This window comes from Hyperolius riggenbachi, chromosome 1 (assembly GCF_040937935.1).
Source record: "Hyperolius riggenbachi isolate aHypRig1 chromosome 1, aHypRig1.pri, whole genome shotgun sequence".
Taxonomy (NCBI): Eukaryota; Metazoa; Chordata; class Amphibia; order Anura; family Hyperoliidae; genus Hyperolius; species Hyperolius riggenbachi.
Window position 1 is genome coordinate 230,728,534 of NC_090646.1, and position 26,418 is coordinate 230,754,951.

The 26,418-nt window shown below is 42.7% G+C and overlaps 2 protein-coding genes across 7 annotated transcripts in view; one reads left to right on the top strand and one right to left on the bottom strand.

The window, feature by feature from the left end:
• AIMP1 (aminoacyl tRNA synthetase complex interacting multifunctional protein 1) overlaps positions 1–21,763 on the bottom strand; it is a 94,400-nt gene extending 72,637 nt beyond the window's left edge. The window contains exons 1-2 of one of the 3 annotated variants that reach the window (XM_068270644.1): positions 21,667–21,708; positions 15,696–15,748 (exon numbers count right to left, since the gene is read on the bottom strand). In XM_068270644.1, the coding sequence (XP_068126745.1) occupies positions 15,696–15,697 (2 nt within the window). In that variant the 5' untranslated portion in view covers positions 15,698–15,748; positions 21,667–21,708. Of the gene's footprint in view, positions 1–15,695; positions 15,749–21,666 lie in introns of all 3 variants that reach the window. The other 2 variants (XM_068270682.1, XM_068270663.1) reach the window with 2 other exon arrangements.
• A 1,164-nt stretch (positions 21,764–22,927) lies between these two features.
• Positions 22,928–26,418, top strand: part of TBCK (TBC1 domain containing kinase) — a 330,567-nt gene continuing 327,076 nt past the window's right edge. The window contains exons 1-3 of one of the 4 annotated variants that reach the window (XM_068231246.1): positions 22,928–23,068; positions 23,282–23,355; positions 25,007–25,233. In XM_068231246.1, coding sequence (XP_068087347.1) covers positions 25,038–25,233 — 196 coding nt within the window. In that variant the 5' untranslated portion in view covers positions 22,928–23,068; positions 23,282–23,355; positions 25,007–25,037. The remainder of the gene's footprint in view (positions 23,069–23,281; positions 23,356–25,006; positions 25,234–26,418) is intronic. The other 3 variants (XM_068231255.1, XM_068231264.1, XM_068231272.1) reach the window with 3 other exon arrangements.

The window sequence follows — 26,418 nt, forward strand, 5'->3', positions numbered from 1 at the left end:
TTGCAAAGTAGATTTAACATTTTATTGTCTCTGCTAAATGGCAGCCTGTTATGTGCTCCAGAGCTAAAATATATGAACTATTGATCTTCCCAACTCTTTACCCATCCACAAATGAGCAGTGATAATCGACTAAAAATCTATTCAGCAGCATTGAACAGGCTTGGTGTTTCTTTAACAGTTTCACAGCATCAGAACTTTGTTTTTCTTACCCAAGCCTCATTTTTAGCTACACAGAAGAAAACTTCCTGGGCATTTTTCCTGATGCTGTGCAAAGCATGATAGGATTTCTGATTTTGTTGTTCTCGTTCTGCTGTTTTAATGCTTTTTTTTTTTAATTTGAGATTTGAAGCCTAGCGCGCAGCTGGGAGGGGTGATCAGGACACTTGGACAGTTGGAACTGTGTCTCATGCTCCCTGTCACGTCCTATCAACCAAAAAGATGGCTGCCCCCATGAAACCACAAACATTTGCCTGTTATTTTAAAACTGGGTGGGTAAGAGATTATATTACCTATCTATTTTAATTAATATAACTAATGTAACTTAATGACAGCATGTTTGTTTAGGCTGAAGTTCCCCTTTAAAGCACAAACAAACGCACAATTTAATAGCAATCAGGTTGAGCAGTGTTGAACAGAATAACTGTTGTAGAAGCCAAATGTGTTTGGCAAACTGCACACAGCTAATTTTCCCTCCTAACCAAATTCAGCTAGTGGGTGGGTGAACTGGTGTGATCATGTCACACAATGGGCCTGATTCACAAAGCGGTGCTAACAGTTAGCACGCTAGTGGAAAAGCCCTTTATCACGCCTAAACTCAGTTTAGGCATGATAAGTTTAGGCGTGATAAGTGTTTAGGCGTGATAAGTTTTTAGGCGTGATAAGTTTAAGCACCAACTGGGTTAGCACCGCAGTGCACAGCTGATCAAAAAAGTTTTGCGCTAGCAAAGTCTGGTGCACTTTGCATAGAGTTTAATGGCGCTGCTTTGCGTGCGGGAGTTTTGCGCGCGATCTAAACTTATCATGCCTAAACTTATCATGCCTAAAAACTCAGTTTAGGCATGATAAAAATGGTTATCACGCCTAAAGTCTTTAACTGGGTTATCACCGCTTTGTGAATCGAGCCCAAAAAGTGCAAAAAACTACAAAAGCTAGACTACATGTACCAGCATTCTCATACAGTGGTACAAATCATGTGTCTGCATGCGTTAACAGGAAATAGGTGTTGTAAATCATCAATCAGCTAACAGTAAACTATTAATGTGCTAGAGGTCTTATTTCAGTGAGCCCAGCCTAAGCAGAGCCACTTTTGTAGTTGGCTGAAAGTCTACTGAAGAACTGGTCCCAAGTGTCACTATGGGTGTCATAGTGAAAGTAAAACTGGAAAATTGCATCAGTACAGCAAGGCTTATTAGAGAAATATAAGGAGATGCTCATAAGATTAATGTCTGGTGGCGCTGCTGCTAAGTAACTAAGCAAACAAATGTGAGAGCACCTGGCTTGGACTTCAAACTGCCAGATCGGATCCAATGCAAGAAATAACAGTACTGGTGTAATGTCCATGCCCATTCCTCATAACTAAAACCAGCAGTTATCTGCTGGCACATGGATACTCACCTCAGAAGTAGTGGAAGTGGTTCTTTACTGAGAAAGAAGTAAAACTACATAGAATCAGTTTGTTCCATGATAGTATGCCTTCTCTTGCTTACACTACTGATATATATATTCGCAATCATTTAAGAGGAACTCATAATTTAAGTTAGAACTCGAAAAGCCAGAGCTAAATGTCATTTACTATATAATTTATAGCTAGGTCTCATCTAGTGTGCAATACACTAATTTATTATGAAGTGACCCCCTCTCCTCCCTTTTTTCCAGGAAGTTTCTGTGGCTTTTCAATCAGCCTGTACCCAAACCTGATAAGCAAATACAAATGTGTAGCCAATTTTAGCGCTAATCAAAGTAAACAAACCCAGGTGTTTCCAACATAAACTTTAAGGGTCCAGAAAAATAAACACAGTGTCAGGAAAGCAGCCAAAGTACAGGGAACTGGAAGATTGGCACTTCCACAGAAAAGTGGTAAAGCATCAAATGCAGCATGCAGCTGCCTGTCCGTGCTTGAAGTAGACTCTGATTCAGCTGGTCAGTGACGTGCCCAGCACAAGTACTGCGCCTTCCCCAATATAGGTATCTGGGGCTTCATTCATAAACAAAGAGGAGTTACTCACATCAAGAAAAGCAGATAGAGTATAGTTGGTATTTTCATAATGTGGGGATAAGACTTTCTGGGAGTCAGCACCAGGCCAGTAGAGTCAGAATTGGAGTCGAGGAGTCGGAGCAATTTTGGGTACCTGGAGTTGGAGTCGGTGGTTTCATAAACTGAGGAGTCGGATGCTTTTGGTACCAAGTCCACAACCCGGGTAAGAATTAGTCTAGGAGTCGGAGCAATTTTGGGTACCTGGAGTCAGAGTTGGAGGTTTCATAAACTGAGGAGTCGGAGTCGGATGATTTTTGTACCAACTCCACAGCCATGGTCAGCATGCAAGGAAACATTTTCAGATACCACCTAATGTTTGAGCTTCTCAACTGACGTCCATATAGAAGGTTATAATCCATAACAGAGACTCGCTTTTTATTTGACTTACTGTATTTTTTTTTCTCTATAGGAAGTGGAACGAATGGGGGCTAAACCAGACTTTTGTATGCCACTAATCTGTTTCATAACTTGCTGATTAAGTAACTGACAGCTTGATTAATCAACGTACTGGTTAACCAATAGCTTTATGATGCAGATTTCTGACCCAGCCCCCACTTCAATTTTTTGTTTTGTTTTACAGAAAGATGAAAAGAATTGCCTATCTCTACATGCATTTTATTTGTTCTGCGTTCTACAGATAGAGAGGGCCAAGGCTTCAAGTCCTGCTGGAGAAAATGTACTAATTTCCTGAGAGAGGAAAAGTCTACCACATGTGGACAGCAATCAAAGCACATGAGCAGATCTAACACTTTTTTTTACACTATACTAAATATATAAATTTCCTGGAGTAGGTACTGTATCCATAATTTTTCATCCCATACCTCTAAATTTCCCTTAAGTGGCTCTCCTCACCTAGACCTAGCAAAAAAATCATTCGAGCGATCAGAAATTTTGATCGGATTGGTTGTAAATACTCTCCGTTAACCTCCTTGGCGGTAACCCCGTGTGTGACACGGGGTAAGCCGCTGGAGGGTGTCGCTCAGGCCCTGCTGGGCCGATTTACATAAATTTTTTTCAAACACGCAGCTAGCACTTTGCTAGCTGCGTGTTTGGTCTGATCGCCGCCGCCCGCCGCGCCGCTACCCGCCGCGGAAACAGGCCCCCCCCGCATACCCCTTGCGCAGCCTGGTCAATCGTGGCCAGGCTGCTCTATGGGGTGGATCGGGATTCCCTGTGACGTCACTCCGTTCGTTGCCATGGCGACAGGGGGAAGCGCTCAAGGAAGTCCCGCGGCGATCGGTAGGTACGGGGGGGGGGGGGGGGGGGGGGGTGCCGCAGGGAGGGGGGAAGAATGTAGCTAGCGCTAGGCTAGCTACATGCTTAAAAAAAAATAAATTGAAAAAAACCCTCCCGCGGCCGCGCAGCCGCATTTATCATACCGCCAGGGAGGTTAATGGGCACAATCAATTACGAACAATTATAAAAACAGTCGTCCGATTGGATTTTCGTCAAACCAAAATTTTTTTTCTTGTCGGTTGTGATAGATAGGAAGTAAAGATTGGTTCGTTGATGGTGTAGTGAATGATTTCACTTCCCATCTGAATTAACTGATCACTCAAATGATTTTTCTTTAGAAATGGGATGGTAAGTGGCCACTTTTAGATGGTTGCAAACTGAAAACAAATCATTTTATCACCAGAAAAGTACAGAAGCCGGTGGTGGGAGAACGTTAGGGGGAGCTTGAAGCCTGAAGTAAAGGCTACAATACCAAGTCTACAATACCATCACCAAAGAGTTTATTGATTCTGTGAAGACAGTTGTTGTCTTCTTGGGCATCCACAGAAGGGGAACATTGACCCGAACCTGAACAGAATGATCAGTATGCTGAATATTCAAGAGCAACTGACAGAATACAAATCATTTCCTGCAAGTGCATCATGTGCTGCTGTTGAGGCAGCCATTCTCTGTATCTTCCTGCATATGTATTGCCTTGAGAAAGAGATCCAGACAGTCTTGAAACGTTACCTCAGTTTGTGTTAATAAAATACACTATGAAGTGTAGACTCAAAGTATTTTTGTTGGGATTTCTGAAAGGCAGACACAAAAGATCCAGACTGGAAATACATTATGAGAAGCCACAGTCCTTATGGAAGAAAATGTTTTCAATAGATAAAACAAAACTACAGTATCCGTTTAACCACTTGAGGATCACAGTCTTTTCGCCCCTTAAGGACCAGAGCCTTTTTCTCCATTCAGACCACTGCAGCTTTCACGGTTTATTGCTCGGTCATACAACCTACCACCTAAAGGAATTTTAGCTCCTTTTCTTGTCACTAATACAGCTTTCTTTTGCTGCTATTTGATTGCTGCTGCGAGTTTTAGTTTTTATTATATTCATCAAAAAAGACATGAATTTTGGCAAAAAAATGACTTTTTTAACTTGCTGTGCTGACATTTTTCAAATAAAGTAAAATTTCCTATACATTTGAGCGCGAAAGTTATTCTGCTACATGTCTTTGATAAAAAAAAAAAACCATTCAGTGTATATTTATTGGATTGGGTAAAAGTTATAGCGTTTACAAACTATGGTGCCAAAAGTGAATTTTCCCATTTTCAAGCATCTCTGACTTTTCTGCGCACCTGTCAGGTTTCATGAGGGGCTAAAATTCCAGGATAGTACAAATACCCCCCAAATGACCCCATTTTGGAAAGAAGACATCCCAAAGTATTCAGTGAGAGGCATGGTGAGTTCATAGAAGATTTTATTTTTTGTCACAAGTTAGCGGAAAATGACACTTTGTGACAAAAAAAAAAAAAAAGTTTCCATTTCTTCTAACTTGCGACAAAAAAAAAATTAAATCTGCCACGGACTCACTATGCTCCTCTCTAATTACCTTGAAGTGTCTACTTTCCAAAATGGGGTCATTTGTGGGGTGTGTTCACTGTCCTGGCATTTTGGGGGGTGCCTAATTGTAAGCACCCCTGTAAAGCCTAAAGATGCTCTTTGGACTTTGGGCCCCTTAGCGCAGTTAGGCTGCAAAAAAGTGCCACACATGTGGTATTGCCGTACTCAGGAGAAGTAGTATAATGTGTTTTGGGGTGTATTTTTACACATACCCATGCTGGGTGGGAGAAATATCTCCGTAAATGACAATTGTTTTATTTTTTTTACACACAATTGTCTATTTATAGAGATATTTCTCCCACTCAGCATGGGTATGTGGAAAAATACACCCCAAAACACATTAAACTACTTCTCCTGAGTACGGCGATACCACATGTGTGGCACTTTTTTGCACCCTGACTGCGCTAAGGGGCCCAAAGTTCAATGAGTACCTTTAGGATTTCACAGGTCATTTTGAGAAATTTCGTTTCAAGACTACTCCTCACGGTTTAGGGCCCCTAAAATGCCAGGACAGTATAGGAATCCCACAAATTACCCCATTTTAAAGAAGACACCCCAAGGTATTCCGTTAGGAATCGTGGTTGGGGTGTCTTGGCACCCTATGGGAAAAAAAAGATACAGGAGACAAAAAAGGGAGCCCGATAGTGCAGTATGTCAATAGTAGGTGTGTGGAGAAATCAATTGATTGAAAGGGCTACTCACAAAGGAGGGTTGCAAGGGGCAACCGACCACAGGAAGCAGGTGGAGACCATAAACCCGACTCCACTCGGGGTGGTCCTGGACGGACCTGGTTGCGGTCGCTCTCTTAGATGAAAAAGGATGCACAAAACATTAACCGTGGTAAAACAACGGGTGTTCTGTCACCACCCCTCGGACAAACATGTACGGGGGTATAACTATGCACAATAAGGGAAAGAGGCGCCCTGATTTGGATAAAAGCTTTTAAAACCAGTTTAAAAACGAAAAAGAAAAATGAGCCTCCCTATGCTACATGATTTCTGTCATTTGGCACTGTATTGGCCTGAGGAAGCGGGCTCAGACCCGCGAAACGCGTTGCCTGTGCTCAAATAAAAATCTTTTGTAAGTTTACAGAGATTTCGTCATTGAGGTAAGATACCTCATTTTTCTTTTTCGTTTTTAAACTGGTTTTAAAAGCTTTTATCCAAATCAGGGCGCCTCTTTCCCTTATTGTGCATATTCCGTTAGGAGGATGGTGAGTTCATAGAAGATTTTTTTTTTGTCACAAGTTAGCGGAAAATGACACTTTGTGAAAAAAAAACAATACATATCAATTTCCGCTAACTTGTGACAAAAAATAAAATCTTCTATGAACTCATCATACACCTAACAGAATACCTTGGGGTGTCTTCTTTCTAAAATGGGGTCACTTGTGGGGTTCCTATACTGCCCTGGCATTTTAGGGGCCCTAAACCGTGAGGAGTAGTCTTGAACCCAAATGTCTCAAAATGACCTGTGAAATCCTAAAGGTACTCATTGGACTTTGGGCCCCTTACCACAGTTAGGCTGCAAAAAAGTGTCACACATGTGGTATCGCCGTACTCAGAAGAAGTAGTATAATGTGTTTTGTGGTGTGTATTTTTACATATAACCATGCTGGGTGGGAGAAATATCTCTGTAAATGACACATTTTTGATTTTTTTTTACACACAATTGTCCATTTACAGAGAGATTTCTCCCACCCAGCATGGGTATGTGTAAAAATACACCACAAAACACATTATACTACTTCTCCTGAGTATGGCGATACCACATGTGTGACACTTTTTTGCAGCCTAGGTGCGCCAAGGGGCCCAACGTCCTATTCACAGGTCATTTTGAGGCATTTGTTTTCTAGACTACTCCTCACGGTTTAGGGCCCCTAAAATGCCAGGGCAGTATAGGAACCCCACAAATGACCCCATTTTAGAAAGAAGACACCCCAAGGTATTCCGTTAGGGGTATGGTGAGTTCATAGAAGATTTTATTTTTTGTCACAAGTTAGTGAAAAATGACACTTTGTGAAAAAAACAATAAAAATCCAATTTCCGCTAACTTGTGACAAAAAATAAAATCTTCTATGAACTCATCATACACCTAACAGAATACCTTGGGGTGTCTTCTTTCTAAAATGGGGTCACTTGTGGGGTTCCTATACTGCCCTGGCATTTTACGGGCCCAAAACTGTGAGTAGTCTGGAAACCAAATTTCTCAAAATGACTGTTCAGGGGTATAAGCATCTGCAAATTTTGATGACCCCTCATAGGTGGTCTATGAGGGGGCAAATTTTGTGGAACTGGTCATAAGCAGGGTGGCCTCTTAGATGACAGGATGTTTTGGGCCTGATCTGATGGATAGGAGTGCTAGGGGGGTGACAGGAGGTGATTGATGGGTGTCTCAGGGGGCGGTTAGAGGGGGAAATAGATGCAATCAATGCACTGGGGAGGTGATCGGAAGGGGGTCTGAGGGGGATCTGAGGGTTTGGCCGAGTGATCAGGAGCCCACACGGGGAAAATTAGGGCCTGATCTGATGGGTAGGTGTGCTAGGGGGTGACAGGAGGTGATTGATGGGTGTCTCAAGGTGTGATTAGAGGGGGGAAATAGATGCAAGCAATGCACTAGCGAGGTGATCAGGGCTGGGGTCTGAGGGCAATCTGAGCGTGTGGGTGGGTGATCAGATTGCCCGCAAGGGGCAGGTTAGGGGCTGATCGATGGGTGGCAGTGACAGGGGGTGATTGATGGGTGGCAGTGACAGGGGGTGATTGATAGGTGATTGACAGGTGATCAGTGGGTTATTACAGGGAATAACAGATGTAAATATTGCACTGGCGAATTGATAAGGGGGGGTCTGAGGGAAATCCGAGCGTGTGGGCGGGTGACTGGGTGCCCGCAAGGGGCAGATTAGGGTCTAATCTGATGGGTAACAGTGACAGATGGTGATAGGGGGTGATTGATGGGTAATTAGTGGGTGTTTAGAGGAGAGAAGAGATGTAAACACTGCACTTGGGAGGTGATCTGATGTCGGATCTGCGGGCGATCTATTGGTGTGGGTGGGTGATCAGATTGCCCGCAAGGGGCAGGTTAGGGGCTGATTGATGGGTAGCAGTGACAGGGAGTGATTGACAGGTGATCAGGGGGGATAGATGCATACAGTACACGGGGGGGGGGCTGGGGGGGTGATCAGGAGGGAGTAGGGGGCAGATTAGGGACTAAAAAAAAAATAGCATTGACAGATAGTGACAGGGAGTGATTGATGGGTGATTAGGGGGGTGATTGGGTGCAAACGGGGGTCTGGGGGGTGGGCAGGGGGGGGTCTGAGGGGTGCTGTGGGCGATCAGGGGGCAGGGGGGGGGGAAATCAGTGTGCTTGGGTGCAGACTAGGGTGGCTGCAGCCTGCCCTGGTGGTCCCTCGGACACTGGGACCACCAGGGCAGGAGGCAGCCAGTATAATAGGCTTTGTATACATTACAAAGCCTATTATACATACGTGCAGCGGCGATCCGGGTGCTAGTAACCCGCCGGCGCTTCCGAACGGCCGGCGGGTTACAGCGAACAGTGGGCGGAGCCAGTCCCCGGCGGCTGATCGCGTCACGAATGACACGATCGCCGCATAGCCACTCCCGCAGCCGCCCCCGCCGATGGGCGTATTGCGGTCGTTTGGGCCCGGATTTTGCCGCCGCCCATCAGCTGGGGGCGGTCGGGAAGTGGTTAAGTCAGGTACCTGAGCCTAGGATGACTTTTTTTTTTTTTAAACAAAAAATATTTCCATCTTTTTCTCTGAGGCAAGATTATTTGCATACTTTTAGACTGTTTCTGTGCTGTCCCATTACTCAAGTATTCTCACTTCCTACTTTTCCAATTCCCTCAATTGTCAGCAGTGGCTGTCCTCTACACAGTCCATTTGCTTCCTGTGTATCAGCATTATCTCACAGATGCTTAAAGGACATCTGTTGCAAAAATCTTAACATTTTTAATACATGTAAACATATACAAATAAGAAGTACGTTTCTTCCAGAGTAAAATGAGCCATAAATTACTTTTCTACTATGTTGCTGTCACAGTAAGAAGTAGAAATCTGATATTACTTACAGATTTTGGATTAGCACATCTTCTCATGGGAGGGGGGAGGGGTTCTCAGGTTTTTTTTTTTTTTTTTTAAAGCACTTAGTGAATGTCAGTTACTCCGTCCAACTGCCACAAAAGTGTGCAGCGAGCAGGGAGGCTGGCCAGCATCTTTTGTATAAATCTTTTTCAGGGAATGTCTTTATAAAGAATAAAGGCCATGCTGCGAATCCCCTATGGAGAGATGGACTAGCCCAAAATCTGTCTGTAATGTCAGATTTCTACTACCTACTGTAAGTGACAGCATCATAGGAGAGAAGTAATTTAAGGCTCATTTTACATTGGAAGAAATGAACGTCGTATTTGTATGTGTTTTAAATTTGAAAATTTTCGCAACAGTTCCTCTTTAACCAGTTCAGCCTATCTGGACGAGCTTCCTCGTTCAGATAGGCACTGCTGCTGCCGCCGGCTGGTGCGCACAATTGGGCACGCTCCCGCTGCTAGCCCCCCGTTCAGTGAATGGGAATATAATTCCCATTCACCGATCTAACTTCCCCGCAGAAATACCGACGCTTTCTCTCCAGAGAGCGCTGTATTTCTGCCCCCAGGAAACTTCTCCCCAGCATTTTAGTTCCTGGATGCGAGATCGTTCGCATCCAGGACTTTTCACTGTGGCCATCTTGTGGCCAAATAGTAATCTGCACCCACATACATTTTTAATAAAAAAAAAAAAATATTATTTTACATTTAAAATTAGCAGTTTCCCTCCCACACCAAAAATTACCCACATACACTTTTTTTTTTATTAAAAATGAAAAAACAAAAAAAACAAAAACAACATAAATAGTTACCCAAGGGTCTGAACTTTTTAAATATGCATGTCAAGAGAATATGTTATTATTTCAAATTATAAGCTTATAAATAGTGATGGACGCAAATTGAAAAAATGCACCTTTATTTCTAAATGAAATATCGGCACCATAAATTGTGATAGGGACATCGTTTAAACGGTGTAATAACCGGGACAGATGGGCAAATAAAATACATGAGTTTTAATTATGGTAGCGTATATTAATTTCAAACTAAAATGGCCAAAAACTGAGAAATAATGAATTTTTTTCATTTCTTTCTTAATCTTCCTGTTAAAATAGATTTCGAAAAAATTATTCTTAGCAAAATGTACTACCCAAAGAAAGCCTAATTAGTGGCGGAAAAAACAAGATATAGATCAATTCATTGTGATAAGTAGCAATAAAGTTATAGGCGAATGAATGGGAGGTGAACGTTGCTCGGATGCATGAGATTTTCGGACTGCGGTGCTGAACCGGTTAAAGTATGTACGACCGTTAGACTCTCTTTGCTGTAGCACTGTTACAGATGATCATTTGTGATTGAGTTGTGTGGAATCTAGTGTCAGTACACCTGTCTTACAACATTGATTACGGATCTCAGAGAACATGCACATCATCTTGTCAGGCTTGTCTGGTCAATGAATATAGGTCAGGCTGTATGCCCATATGACTGACCTATAGCCCAGCCCGTAACACCTGCACAAAACTCCTACCTAACACAGAACTACAATAACCCTGCAGGTAGATATAGCATATAGACTGACAGATAGTATCCACCAAACAGAACCTAAGGTACAATGCAAGGCACTGTATAAACAGGTATGATAGTCACCTGAAGCCTGGAAGATAAAGCAATCCAGATGAGAGTCAGGTGGTTGTTAGAAGGTAGAATTGGATGCAGTTCTGGCACTAAGAGGTAATGTGGTCAATGTGGTCAGTGTAGCCAGTGTTGGTCCAGGCATCAGACAGGCAAAGTCCAGGTACACAGCAGAGTCGGCAACGGGTAATCCAATAAGCGTGGTCAAAGATACAAGGCAGAGTCGGCAACAGGTAATCCAATATTTGTGAGCGCATACCCAGCAACTAGCAAAAGCGAAATGCTATCATGGGCGATGTCTGGGGGCACTCACCTGAGTTGAATACAAGGACTAGCCAATCAGAAAGCAAAAGCATCCAAAGTAACCAATGACATTGCGGCATGTCAGCAGGTCAGCTGACATGCCATACACGCACACAGCTATTGTTTACAGCGGCAGAGCGCGTACTGAGAGCGCGTCTGCCGCCTATCCAATGGGAGCTGAGCAACATGCGCTCCAGTGACGTCAGCGGTCTGCCGAGACAGAGAGGCTTGCACCTCAGCGTGGGTCTCGGCGCTCCGCCGCCATGAATACCCCGAGGATCTTACGTATCTCTATTGTTCTTCCCTATGCAGGGCACCACTCACTTGTCCACCTCTCGCCCTCCTCTCTCCATAAAGAAGAACAGGCTGTTCATCAGCTGTAGCAAGAGCATCTCAGTACACCTGAACCGGTAATCAAGAACTATCACTGTCACACCCCAGCCAAATGACAGATTGGGATAGTTAATGTCTAGGAATGAACCTCTATTTAAATTACGACAGAACGGGTGACTGACAAAAGCACCTTGCCAGTATCCCCTTCTAGAAGTGAATGTAAGAGACCTAGGCTCCTCCAGAAGATAGCGGAGCCTCCACTGTAATCCCCAATGTGCAATCATCCCTGGAACATCTGTGAGTCTCCTGAGAGCCCTCATTTCTGTTAGGTAGGCATTGAGCGGGTAGGAAAAAATACCTGGGATATAGGCTGCTAGTGCATGTGCTGTTCTCACCGTTTGGGTGAGTTTGAGATTTTGCTTTTGTATGTGCAACCAAACAAAGTGTACTGGTTAAGGGCTCTGCGTTTGAAATGGGCACCCAGGGTTCGAATCCTGGCTAAGGTTAGTACCCAATACCAATTCAGTAAGAAGTCCTTGGGCAAGACGTCCTAACACTGCAGGGTGGCCCCTTCAGCAAAGTGGCTGCAGCTCTTGAGGGCTTTGAGTCCAACAGGAGAAAAGCGCTACACAAATGTTAGGATTATAATTATTAACCTATCCAGCTGGTTTTGGTTCTTTTCATTCACATCTCAATATCAACACCTATTTCCATACTGAATTTCCCTTTCTCTACATCACAAACACCAGTGTCAGTACAATGACCTTTCTTCATGTCTGTCACTGCCAAATAAGCACTGTGGTGCCAAAGCCTTTACAAACAACTGTTATTCATCTGATGGGTACCTTGAGATATTGCTTTTTATGATACTCCCGCAGCCAAGGTTAACACCTTCTGAATTTGAACGTTGCAGTTAAGGTTTCATCTAATCCATTTTACATGACCACCCTGAAGTTATTTTCTTTTAGGATTTTCTTCAAAGTGTAACGTTGTATCAGGGAAGCAGTGCAGAGATTCTACTACGATTAAACCGCTACATATTTTTTACATTTCTTTTTCTATGTTTGAGAACAAAACACTATTTATGAGTCGCTTTCATGAACCCACAGTTGAATATTAGCCACATGTATTCAGCAGCTCATTATTTTGTCCTGTGTCCATTTTGTGCCGACATCACTGACTGCTCAACATCTAAGATACCTCTGGCTGCACCAGCTCGATGTGATCCGATACGGAAAAAGAACAGAAGCCACCCGGTCTTTGGAAGTGAATGGCTGAACTTCCCAGACTTTAAACTACATATCTACCTAATGATCCCGTTTCATGACAATTAGGAGTCTCTGATATTTATTTTACAGGCATGTGTTTAAGTCAAGTTTCACAGTTCATATAAACACAACACTACATGGTGAAATGTTAAATAGTCTCAAACATTGGATGGTCACGAATGAATGCTGTGGAATTGGGTGGGCTTCAGTTCATATACATATCATGCAGCTAACATGTTTAACACTCAGCACAAACAGAACTAACCAATACTACTCATATATTAAAAACAGGTGACACACACTGGGTTCTTCAGGTTTTATTTCCTATTCAGTAAAATATTTGCAGGCATTGACACTCAAAGTTTAAACTTCAGTCTGTTGGGCAAAATCACAAGTAATAAAGCAGAAACAAAGCGCCCTTCTGTCTTGTTTCAAGAGATGCTGATCTGTTCAAAGGCCAGTTGCAGGTACTGTTCTAGATATCACATATAATAAATCCGAAATTGGTGTCCAAAAGTTGCCTTTATGGGTGAAACAAGGATTTTGCGCCTAAGAATACTGTATTAAAACCAGGGCCGTGGAAGCAGAGTCAAGGAGTCAGATTCGAAACAATTTTGTTTATCTGGAGTCGGAGGTTTCAATAAACTGAGGAGTCCCAGTCAGGTGATTTTGTACCAACTCCACAGCCCTGGTAAGTATTATACTAAGGAGCCGGAGTCGAGGAGTCAGAGAAAATTTGGGTGCCTGGATTTGGAGTCAGAGGTTTCATAAACTGAGGAGTCGGAGTCTTATGATTTTTGTACCAACTCCACAGCTCTAAGTTGAGAGGCTTGTACAGCTGAGATGATCGGTCTGCAAGATGTCAGCTGAGAATCTACCATGTACAGCTGTCCTACGTTGAATTGCTGGATCACCAGTGACTAATTAGCTCTTAGTCTTCTTTATTCTTCGAATTGCAAATAGTGGTGTGGGGGTGGTAGTGGACTTATTCAAGTTACAAATAGTGGCCACGCGGTGTATGCTCCCCCAGGGTTTAACTGTAGAGTTCTCCTTACGTGAGTGGGGCCTATGTTTCCTGTGACATTACACACTCAGTATAAACCTCTCTTTATGCTATGTAGTTAATTAGTGCAATAGGCAGGATTAGTGTATAGACGCGTCCTAAAGCTTTGTGTAGCAGTATCACGCTAATCATTTGTGTTACATTTGGTCACACTTGTGGGGTGGGAGGGTAAAAAGAATTTAAAAAGCCACAGGAAACATCACAGTTCTTAAAAGTACAAGGCATGTCACCTGGTGGGGATCAGGCAAGCAGTACATTCTGTTGCTCTATGGAGCGTGGGCAGAGGGCCAGAGAGTGGAGCGACACAGGTGTGATATCAGGCAGCAGCTGGGTTAAGTGGAGAGAACAATGCTGCCGAAAAAGAGCCCTAGTCAGGTTTAGAAATGGTCAATGAGTTGCGATTTTCAAGCTGCATACATTTGAACAAAAAATTGCATAATTTTGCATGAACTCAAAATTATTAGCATCACATTAGCCATTTCTACTAGTTAGCAGGAATGGTCAATGAGATGCAAATAATTCTGAATTGATGCAGAATTATGCAAATTCTGTAAGCAAATTTATGTAGCTTGAAAATGCACCAATCAAATCCCGCCAAGGTGGAATTCGACTGGTCCATTTTCAAGCTACATATAATTAACATACTAAATTACAATAATTGCATCGCATTAGCAATGTGATTATATTGTCCTACGCAACACAAATGTGACTCAATGCAACGGAGACATCTCCATTGCCCATGCCAAGTACTAGCAGTCCACTGGCTGGTGCACGGGAGAAGCTGACAGACAGAGAAATCACGGCCTTAAGCCTCCCATGTGGAAGCAACCTTAGCTCATTCATCCATATGTGACTGCATTGCAATGCCTACTTCTTCATTCTTCCACTAGGAGAAATTACCCATGTGGGCAAGATTCTACATAAACCCAAATGGGTGAAAATCCTACATGTGCACATAGCTGTGCTCTGCAGTACACTAGCCACCCAGATCACTGATGCCAATCAGGTCAGTGGAGAAGTCTGTCTAGCATCTCAGTAGGTGACAGGAATTAAGCCTAATACACACATTCCATTCTGATCGGCCATTAACCCGTTAGCATCTTCAAACAAGATATTTAGTTTGAAGATGCTGCACTCATGTTAATCTCGGACGTGTGACCAGCTTCTCCTCTTCCTCCACCCGCGGCAATACACTCCTGACATCCTCTTTTGACTTCCGATTATGTTATTACAAGTGATCGGGGCTCACAGGATAGTGTCAAAGGTGTAGCACCGCCCATTGGTTGAGGAGAGGTAATAGAAATCCATCACCCCTCTTCCACCCCCAGGGGCCACGGATGGAGGAAGAGAGGATGCCGGTCCAGTGTCTGGAACAGATAACAATAAAAGCTCCCTGCACCACTCTGCATACCCTCCCTAGCCTGTCAGGCTGTAGAAGGTACACTTCCTCAGAGGCGGAAAAATTTCAGCCCTGCAGTCAAAGTTTTACTTTATTTGGATGCTAAAAGATGAATTGGTCAATTTCACCACTTCTATATAGCATGAGAGCTTTCCTACACAAAAATTGGATGCGTTTACCAGGCTTTAGATGAGTTCAACTGTGCACCAAAGAAACATTGTAAAACGGAATACAACATCCAAAAAGTAAACAAATATCTAAAAAAAAAAAAAAAAAAAAAAAACAAGAACAAAACAAAACCATCTACCTGGTGATAAGCAGCAACTGTTAACACAGCAATTTACACTTTAAATATATGTTGGCTCACAGATTAAAAACTATTCCTACACCTAAAGAAAGGATTACATATATTCTCCAACTGAAATAGTTTTAAAAAACCTATCGGGCATGTAGAAGAAGACGACCACAGACATTTGTTGAAAGAGAAAACCCGGGAAACTTACATGTATCAACAGTAACTTGCCTGCGGATGGATTTTCCCACAGAAGCCGGAGATCTAGAATCAGAGACCAGAACAGTTTTACTTTTCATTTCATCAGCCCTTCCACATAGTAGCACTGTAGCCAGCAAACTGCTTTGGATAATTTTGGGGAGCAGAAGAAAGCGATGCTCCAATTACATTATTAGTCTGGAAATGCTGAAATTACTAAGTACAAAAAGCTAGCTGCCAAACTGTGAATATTCTATGTGAAAAAGTTCTCATACGGTTTTTGTGAACTCCATTACAAAATAGCCCCAGTAACGTTCAGCTGTTACATCTTAACACGTACTTGGACAAAATCAGCCAAAGACATTCACATTATCTTACAACACACATAATTCTGACCTAAAACACCCTACTGAGAAGAAATATAGAGCCCTTCAGCATGGTTTTGGGATACCACTTGAATTCCATCTCAAAAATCCTTTCGTTTGACTTTAAATTCAATATAAAAATTGTAATTTTTGCCACAGAACTCAACAAATGTCAGCGACTTCAGCCCAAACATTTCACACCACTTGCAGAGTCACATTTTATGGACATTGCCTACCTGACATCAGGGACACATTCAGCCAATGAAAGAATTCACATGTCACTTGCAAATTTATGGGCATGTAAAAGAAAGAAAGAACAGAAACCAGTATAGTTGCACTAAAGAGAAAAGTATTTATTCGCATAGACTCTAGTCTAGAAGAGTATAGGCCAGTGTTCACCAACCCTGCCCTCAATGCACACCAAAAGTACATGTTTTGCAGAAAACCACCAACATGCACAGGTGAGGTAATTAGTGCCTCAGCAGAGCTGATTAACTACCTCTGTGGATATCCACAAACATGCACTGTTAGTGGGCCTTGAGGTCAGGGTTGGGGAACACTGGATAGGCCATTAATGCATACAAAGTATAGTCTTCATCGTGGAACCAACAAATATTCCCTACACAAATATAGCAGTTATTTTCTATAATTTTGTGAATAACAGTTGTGATATTGAAAAATGAACACAAGATGGCAGTAGCAGTGAAAGAAATTAAGTCTAACTGATATAATTATCGCTGGTGGGCATATTCCAGGAAGCATTTTTGGTTATAAATATGATACAATGTATAACGTCATTACGCAGCTCGCAGCATGTCCTGAAGAAGCCCTAAGCAGGTGGGTAAAGAAATGCATTGACTTGGCTCCACGTGGTAGTGAGTGCTCAGTGGAAGACATTGTTTCTTCAAGGAACTCTGATTGAGAGATTTGTATGCGCACTTTGAGCTATCATAACCGGATCTTATTAAGAAACTATGGCCTGCTAAGGGGCCCTCTCAAAGGAGAACTGTTTTTGACCACTGGATCCAGGTTACACATGGGCACTTACTTTGTGACCATCTACAATCATATTCCAGGTCGTATACTCTATTGTTCTATTTTGTGGATGTGAATGTATTCAATTATGTTGATTGTGCATATCCCCAAGGACTTGGTGTTATTTAGGTCTCATCTGGTTCAGCCTTCTTGCCCTTGGAGTGGGATGGCACTGCCTGGACACTGTTACTAGATTCATTATAACTTACCAGAGAATCATAGTCTGGATGGACTGACAACTTCCCGGTTTATGATTTTTGATTTCCAGTTTTTTGGATTAAGCATCTTATTAGCTCTTTTGAACTAGAGGGGTAATTGTTGATGGCGCTATCTGTTAGTATTGTTAATGTTTGAAGACTTAGAGATTCCTACTTAGTTCAACAGTAAACATTGTACTTTGTATCAGGGCTGTGGAGTCGTTACAAAAATCTTCCGACTCCAACTCCTCAGTTTCTGAAACCACGACTCCGACTCCGGGTACCCAAAATTGCTCAGACTCCGACTCCTTGACTCCGACTCCTTAGTCTAATACTTAACAGGGCTGTGGATTTTGTACAAAAATCATGCGACTCCGACTCCTTAGTTTCTGAAACCACGACTCCGACTCCGGGTGCCCAAAATTGTCCCGACTCAGACTCCTCGACTCCAACTCCACAGCCCTGCTTTGTATGCACATTTAGCCATAATAATGGCCAATACTGTTCTAGACTACATGAATAAATACTTCTCATAAGTGCAACTATACTGGCTTCAAGACTTTTTTTTCTTTTTTCAATGTTTACCAGTGCTTAGACCAGAGTTTCTAGTCATTCACATTGGTAATTCTATAATATTTGGGCGTTTGTGGGTATATAAGAAGTGATGCCAGCAACATAGCAATAATGGGAAAAAGACACTGAAAAAGGCATGATCATCAATTGCTTGGCAGAATATTCGAAGGTAGCTGTGAATGGACAATTTGAACCTTTGTGAAAACCCAAGGTGGTATCTGTGGGGCAAAATTAGCCTTTGATATGCCACTGTGGGGCAGTATGAGCAATTGAATTGAGAGGTAAACGTCAGGTGTGCAGGTTGGTGCGAGACGGCAAGCATGGTACTGTGAAGCAAATCAACGGCTAACTGTACCATGGGGCATCCAAATGTGTCAAAAAATACTGTGCAGTAAATGCTGTTGAGCATAGCACTCTGGAGAAGATGGCTGTTGACTGCACCCATGCTCACAAAAGCTCATCACAAAAAAACAGCTTCAATTTTCACAGAAGTATAGACTTGTACAGGGTCGCCTTCGCAGATGAGTCATGTCCTAAAAACTCAGTTATCTGGCCTCCAAATTCCAAAGATCGTAACCCAATCAAACACATTTGGAACAATCTAAATCAACATTCTACAACTGGATCCACCAGAATGCACCCGTCAACAACTATCACTGCAGCCTGCATGGCTTTAGAGCCTCTCGCAACCATCTAGCGCCGTTAATCCCACGGTATCTGACCTGAGGCAGTTGTCCTGGATATTAGCAGGTAGTCATAATGAGACTTGACTGTGTGCCTGTAAGTGAACTGTACCACTGTACCAGCTTGCACTGTAGAATGTACCAACAGGCTGTACATTGTATGTTCTGATTATCTGGCTGGATAGAAAGCTAACACTCAGACATGCTGCGACAGTTTCAGTCAGCTGAATGTACACATACTACTTATTAGTGAATGGGAAGTAAGACTAAGAGACAGATGCAGCACTCGTGCAGATGCGAAGGAGACCCAAATTTAAAAAGTAAATAAAGCTAACCTTGTTGACATCATCCTAACAAAAGGCAAACTGCTTGTTTGATCTCTAGGGTTTAGCAGTTTCTCAGTCAAACACCTGCAACAAGCATACTGACAAGTTAATGACAGTATGTTGGTTTAGGCTGGAGTTCCTCTTTAAGCATGATGGAATTAGAACATCTTAACCACACGCCTGGGAGGACGTTGAGGGACCCCAAGCACCTCATGGGACCCAATAATAAATTACAGAACACGACGAATACAAGACTCCTCTCAGAACCTGGGACTTGGACACTGAATATCTAGTAAAGCATTTTTGTCTCTGAAGTACACTCGCAACATCTCAACACTTACAATATTTCTTAAATATAAAAGAGAAACAAGCACACCACAAAAATATCTGTGTGTGTTGCTAAAAATAAATATTAAGAAATACAACTTGTGGTATCCACCAGCACTGTGATCTTCAATCTCAAAAAGTTGCAACCACCACAATAATATAGGAGGCTTACCAGCCTGCAACAACCCGAGTTAAAAGCCTGCAACAACCCGAGTTAAAAGGTTATATGGACACAAACAGGGTCATCAAGATCAGAATATTAATAGGCAGTGTTCCTTTCAAAGGACAGGAAGGCTTTCAAAGGTGAAAATCTAGGTGCTGCCCGCTCTCCACCTGACCATATTCACCCTTGATGGCACTAGTAAGTGAAACTGGCCAGGGGGGGGGGGGGGAGCAGGCAGCACTGAGATCTTCAAAGTCTTTGAGAGTTTTTATGTACAGTGCTGCCCATAATTATTCATACCCCTGGCAAATTTTGACTTAAAGTTACTTTTATTCAACCAGCAAGTCATATTTTGATAGGAAAGGACATAGGTGTCTTCCAAAAGAAAATAAGAATGTACAAGAGGCATTATTGTGGGAGAAAAAACATTTCTCAGCTTTTATGTACATTTGAGCAAAAAGTGTCCAGGCCAAAATTATTCATACACTTCTCAATCAACAGAAAAGCCTTTATTGACTATCACAGCAATCAAACGCTTCCTATAATTGCAGACCAGCTTTTTGCATATCTCCACTGGTATTTTTGCCCATTTATCTTTAGCAATGAGCTCCAAATCTTTAATGTTGGAGGGTCTTCTTGCCATCACTCTGATCTTTAGCTCCCTCCACAGAATCTCAATTGGATTCAAGTCAGGACTCTGGCTGGGCCACTCCAAAACATTAACGTTGTTGTCTGCTAACCATTTCTTCACCACTTTTACTGTGTGTTTTGGGTCATTGTCATGCTGAAATGTCCACTAGTGCCCAAGGCCAATTTTCTCTGCAGACTGCCTGATGTCGTTGAAAATCCTCACGTTGCTCTTTTTTCATGGTGTCATTTACCGTGATTAGGTTTCCCGGTCCATTGGCTGAAAAACACCCCCGAAGCATTAGGTTCCCACCACATTTCACAGTGGGGATGATGTTCTTTGGATTGAAGACGTCTCTTTTTTTTACGTCAAATAAAGTAAACATTGTGACCAAACAATTCAATTTTTGTTTCATCTGACCATAACACAGAAAACCAGAAATCTTCTTCTTTGTCCAGATGTGCATTTGCAAAAGCCAAGTGAGCTTTTGTGTGCCTTATCTGGAGAAGTGGCATCCTCCTTGGTCTGCATCCATGGAACCTAGCAGTGTGCAGTGTTCGTTGGATTGTCTGCCTTGAGACATTGCCACCAGCAGAGCCCAGGTTAACCAGGATGGCCTTAGTGGTGGACTCTTTTTCACCTCTCTCACTATCCTCCTGGCCAGCACAGGTGTCACTTTTGTCTTCCAACCACATCCTTTGAGATTTTCCACAGTGCAGAACGGCTTGTATTTTTTAATATTACTTTGCACTGTAGCCACTGGAACTTCAAAACATTTAGAAATGGCCTTATAGCCCTTTTCTGACTTGTGAGCAGCCACAATGTGCAGCCGCAGGTCCTCGCTGAGCTCCTTTGTCTTAGCTATGACTGTCCACAAACCAACTGCAGAGAGCTGCTGTTTTTTCTGATGTCGAGTTGATTAAAACAGCTGTTCCTAATTAATTAGGGTAATTGGGATGATTTAGAACAGCTTGGACTATTTGGAATAGTATAGAACTTTTGGATTTTCCTACAGGCTGTGACAGTTTGTGAAGGGTATGAACAATTTTGGCCTGGACACTTTTTGCTCAAATGTAAATAAAATCTGAGGATTTTTCCCCCACTCTAATGCCTCTTGTACATCGTCTTATTTTCTTTTGGGCGACATCTATGTCATTTCCCATCGAAAAATTACTTGCTGGTTGAATAAAAGTAACTTTAAGTCAAAATTTGCCAGGGGTATGAATAATTATGGACTGGCTGTTTGGAAAAAAAAACACAAAGAAGTTTCAGTACACATTTGCTAGAGCAAACCTGCACTGCTGGTAAATTTACCGACATGGCAATTATCTAATGAAATCTTATAGTGCATAAAGCAAAGTCTCACAACACACAAGCATTCGAAATACAAAAAGATGAGTCGTAGTAAGTAATAGCCATATTCAGTGAGTCCCATCCTTAATATGATCTGAGCAGACGTGCTGTCAGCAGAAATAGCCCTGTGCTGAGTTTACATCATACTCCATGATCCCAGGGGCGAGCTGGACAGTCACGTAGTACCACAGGGCTCCGACTGCCCTAATCTCAACTCTACAAGCGCCTCCGGCACATATCCCACCTCCCGCCTGATGCCAGTAACGCACCGTGCCACTCTCATCATCATTTCATTCTTTTCTCATTAGTGCCACACACTCTCAGCCGTCCTCACCTCTCCCTGGGCTTCCTGGCAGGAGCGGCGCGGTGTGATGACGTCGCGCATGATACTAGGCTGTAGAGATGGGAAGTTCGGATCTTTTCAATGATCCGGATGATTCGAATCGGATCATTGAAGAGATCCGGATCTTTGATCCGAATCTCGGATCATTTTACTACCGGAAGCATTGGGGGGTGAAATGACTAGCAGGACAGGTCTGTGGACAGGAGAAGGGGAGGGGGGTGGACACACAGAGAAGGGGAGGGGGGTGGACACACAGAGAAGGGGAGAAGATGGACAGAGGGCAGGGAGTGGACAGAGAAGGGAGGAGGGACGAGCAGAGAGCAGAGATGTTTGCACGTAATACCCACATGCTGAAGTCACATGCTTTACATATATTTCACCTATATGCTCATCTGTATACTTTGAAAGCAAACGTCACAGTGAAAGAAAGCATTTCCAGAAGATAAGTGCAGCTGTTTAGTGCCGAGTGCAGGAGGATTATATTGCCTTTCAATCACACTGTCTGCAAAGTTACTGAGCTGTGCTGAGCCAAAAGCTTCCAATGTGCTCACTGTGCAGCACTACGGAACAGCCAGCCTATAATGGGCAGCACGTTATAGCCAGTATGTGTGCTCTACACATATCTGGCAGTGGCACCCATGTCCCCTCTCTCTCATCTACCTGTCTCCCTGCAAGGCTGCCTCCCTTCCAACAGAGCGATCCCTGCTTCCAGGACCCCGCTGCCCGCTGAGAGGGGGCGTGTCGCTCCTGGCCCCGCCCCTTTTGCGATCCGAATCGTTCATTTTGATGATTCGGATGATCGACTCATAAAATAGATTCGGATCAAAGATCCGAATCGTTCATGATCCGGACAACACTACTAGGCTGCAGTTTAGTGGGTCTGCAGAGTCAGACTGTGGTTAGAGCACGAACTTCGGATGGCGCTGCCTAGGCAGATGACCGAGGGAGAGACTACATATATTTGCAATGTGGAATTAAAAAATATAAAACGTATGTTGTGTTACGTGTAATTGGCTGAGGCAAATTCTCTCACAGAAAATAGAGGGGGACTCGCTGACTCATCTAAAAGCAAATATCTCATCTAATATTTCTGGCTTTGCTGTACAGAACTATTTATCAATAAATAAATGTATCTATAAATGTGTTTACAATGACACTGAAAACAAGCGATTCTGCCTATGTTGGTTTAAATAAGGAATCTCCAACTCCGTCCTTCCTACACGTGCGGCATCACTTCCGAACTGTCGCTGGGCACTGATGTCACGGTCATGTGACAATATCTGTCAATGGAGAAATGCATATAATTTATAGAAGAGGAGTGATGGCGAGTGTGTGAGCTGGAAGAGACAGAGACCAGCAGCACAGGAGGACCCGACCCGGGGGTGAGGAGGAGGTGGGCTGCACAGGCTGGAGGGAAAACATTCAAGCTTCTGTTATAGTGATAGCTTCTAGTGATCATTAGTAATGCTGATAATTGAACATTAACTTACCAGTGAAATTATAAATGAATACATTGTAATAGTAGCATAGACCCGATTTTGTAATCCATTTTCAGATTTAGATATGCAACATATTCAAAGTAAATATAAATGTAGACTCTTTTCAGGGAACTGAAAAGGGTTTGCAGAACACAATTATCAGCTGACCAACAGTTTCAAGAGAAGGTTTTCGGCTTCAAAGGTACATGTATACACATTTCACTGACTGTATTCATTGGAATGCCATATGAGAGATCTAATATGAATGCTGCTAATATAGTATTTGATGAGGGACATTTATTAAGAGTGTTTTTCCACAAGGAGTGCACACTACAGTAGAAACACATTGTGACAGTGTGCAAAGCAGCATGATTCATAAATAGAGATATGAAATGAAAGACAATTGTTTGCTAAAATTGTATTATAATTACTAATTGTATAATTGCTACTTTCATACTATGCATATTGTTTTGTGGTATAATCACAATGCAACGTTGATGAAAAGTCGTTTTGTGCATTAGAAGTGTGATGTGGCACATGCAGTACATAGAAGTATGCTTCACTGCCACTGTAAACGTGTATGCTGTCTGGTAAATGCACCGTATAACAGTAGAGGAAATAAAAAGTGGATGAGGGTTTAAAGTGAACCTGTAAGGGGGGAAAAAAAGTGCACCTGTGGATGGACTTACCTGGGGAGGGGGAAGCCTTGCAGTGTTCTCCCCAGGTTCCGGCTGTCATCGGCTTGCCTCCTTATCCCCCTCCTATGCTATGAGCAGAGATTCACCAGCTCTGAGATTCACTGTATTGCTATCAAATCATTTGCATGATCTTGTTTTATTGTGAGTTTCCGTATGTTCTACCTGTATGTTAACCCATTTATCTATTGTGCAGCGCTGCGTAATGTGTTGGCGCTTTATAAATACAATAAATAATAATAATAATAATAGCTCTGCATTCCCCCATCGTGCCCCACCCAGCTACTTTTTCATGCCATCTGGCTGGAAAATAATCCTGGGGAGAACACTACCTTGGATCCTAAAGATGCCTCCCCCCGTCCTCCACAGCAGAAGGGATCCAGCGCTGGGAGCCCCGAAGATCGCCTTGTTGGGAACTTGTTGGCATGTGCACTAGCGGCTTTCTGCTCAGGCTTTGGCGGAAAAAGCCAAGCCTGATCAGGTTCGCTCTACTGCGCAGGCACTGGCGCCTCTTGCCTGCTTAGTAGAGCGGACCCAATTGGGTTTGGTTAATTCCGCTGGAGCCTGAGTGGAGAGCCGCAAGTGTGCATGCGCATAACGGGGGCTGCCAGCGCTGGATTCCCAATGTGAAGAAAAATGAAACAAAGTATTAAAATGAAACAAAGTGCAGCTCAGATGAGCTGCCAGGGGACTGGGGGTCCTATAGCTCTTGTGAGTGATAGTAAAGAAAATGGTGTTGTCTCCGGCTCTGTAATGTGAGCTAAAAAGTGGATTTCACACAGTAGTACCCATAATCCAATACTTTAACTGATTGTTAGGATCAGGTTAGAATGTCAGTAGCTCAATGTAAGAGGCTGGGGGTTGGATCTTTGATTAATGTCCACCACTGTCTTCTAGAGATGATGCTCAGTATAGTCAGGCTCCATACCATGCTGCATTCTTCTTGAGGTAAATTAACTGAAGAACTGTGAAAGGGAGAGTGAGATCTTCTAATGATGGCTGCAGCCATTGGAATCTGCTCTGTGGAGGGAGAAATTCTTTATTCCAGCACCAACCCCAGACTGAATTATTAGCTTGAGAGGAACAACCATTAAAGATCTAGAAATATGATCAGTTTTTTTCTTGCTCTGCAATAATGCTTGTACACTTTCATTGTAGCTTCTTCTTCTCACATCCTTGCTGATCTTGCATGATGCCTCCAATGAAAGATGCCAAATTAGGAGCCTTCACCTTTTTTGCATCTGCACTCCCACATGATGTTTGCGGAAGCAATGGGCTCCCTCTCACACCAAACTCCATCAAAATCCTGGGACGCTTTCAGATCCTCAAGACTATAGTTCATCCAAGGCTTTGCCAGTACGTGGACATCTCTCGGGGAAAACATGGTAAGCACAAAATATGATCATATTGCAGGTTAAGCTATGGTCAGAATTTCCTGTTGTCACAATTCCAGGACTGCAGCACACAGAGCCATTTCTTGTGTACATTCACCGTTAGCACAATGAATTGGAGTGGGTTAACGTTGACTGAGTAGAAACAGCTTATTGTGTGGCCATTCATTTCCATTGCTCCCTATTGTGTATAATTAGCTTTATTTACCTTTTTATAAATAGTGAAAAATCCAGAAGGGAGATTAAAAGCAATTGAACACCATTGTATGTGGATGATAAATGGTGTCCAAGGCTCACCTGTCTCTTTAGAGTTAGTTGTTTCCATTTCCATAGATTGCATCTCTTACACACCCTGCAAACCACAATTCCACAATTTGCACATCACAATCTTCTAAAGACCTCAAAACATTTTTTAGGAACCAGATACTTGATTTTTGAACTGATTTGAGGAAGCAGACTGCAAAACTCGTTATCTGTCAAATGTCTGGTTCCTAATAAAAATGTGTTATTCATTTGGGTTACCCACTTCCTTATACACATCCACACACCTACATTTGTCGGGCTCCTCCTCCCTCCTCCCAGTAATTGTTGTTGCATTTCATAGTTTGTATCCCAAAAGTCCCAAACTTTTGAGAATGACAATTTAGTGTCATGAATTAGGAAGGAAAGGTATTCCATAGTTTGTATATAATGTATTTGTTTAATTACCGCCTGCAGATTCCAGGAGCAGGATATTAACAGGCCGAAAGCCATAAGTATATGATTTATGCTTATCTCCTGATACATAGTATAGTTTTCCAGCTGGCTTAATTTCTATAGCTAACAACTTTTGAAAGGCAAGACCTAAATTAAACATAAAATAGCCCTAAACAGCAGAACTTTAAGTACATTAGCAGCAATACACTCACTATTTTCCCACCAATTCTGGCTCCAGTATTGAGACTTCCCAACACCTTACAGAGGAATGTGAAAGCTTTAATGTATTGGACTACTGTATACAGTGGGTTGCAAAAGTATTCGGCCCCCTTGAAGTTTTACACATTTTGTCATATTACTGCCACAACAATTTTATTGGAATTCCACAAGACCAACACAAAGTGGTGTACACATGAAAAGTGGAACGAAAATCATACATGATTCCAAACATTTTTTACAAATAAATAACTGCAAAGTGGTGTG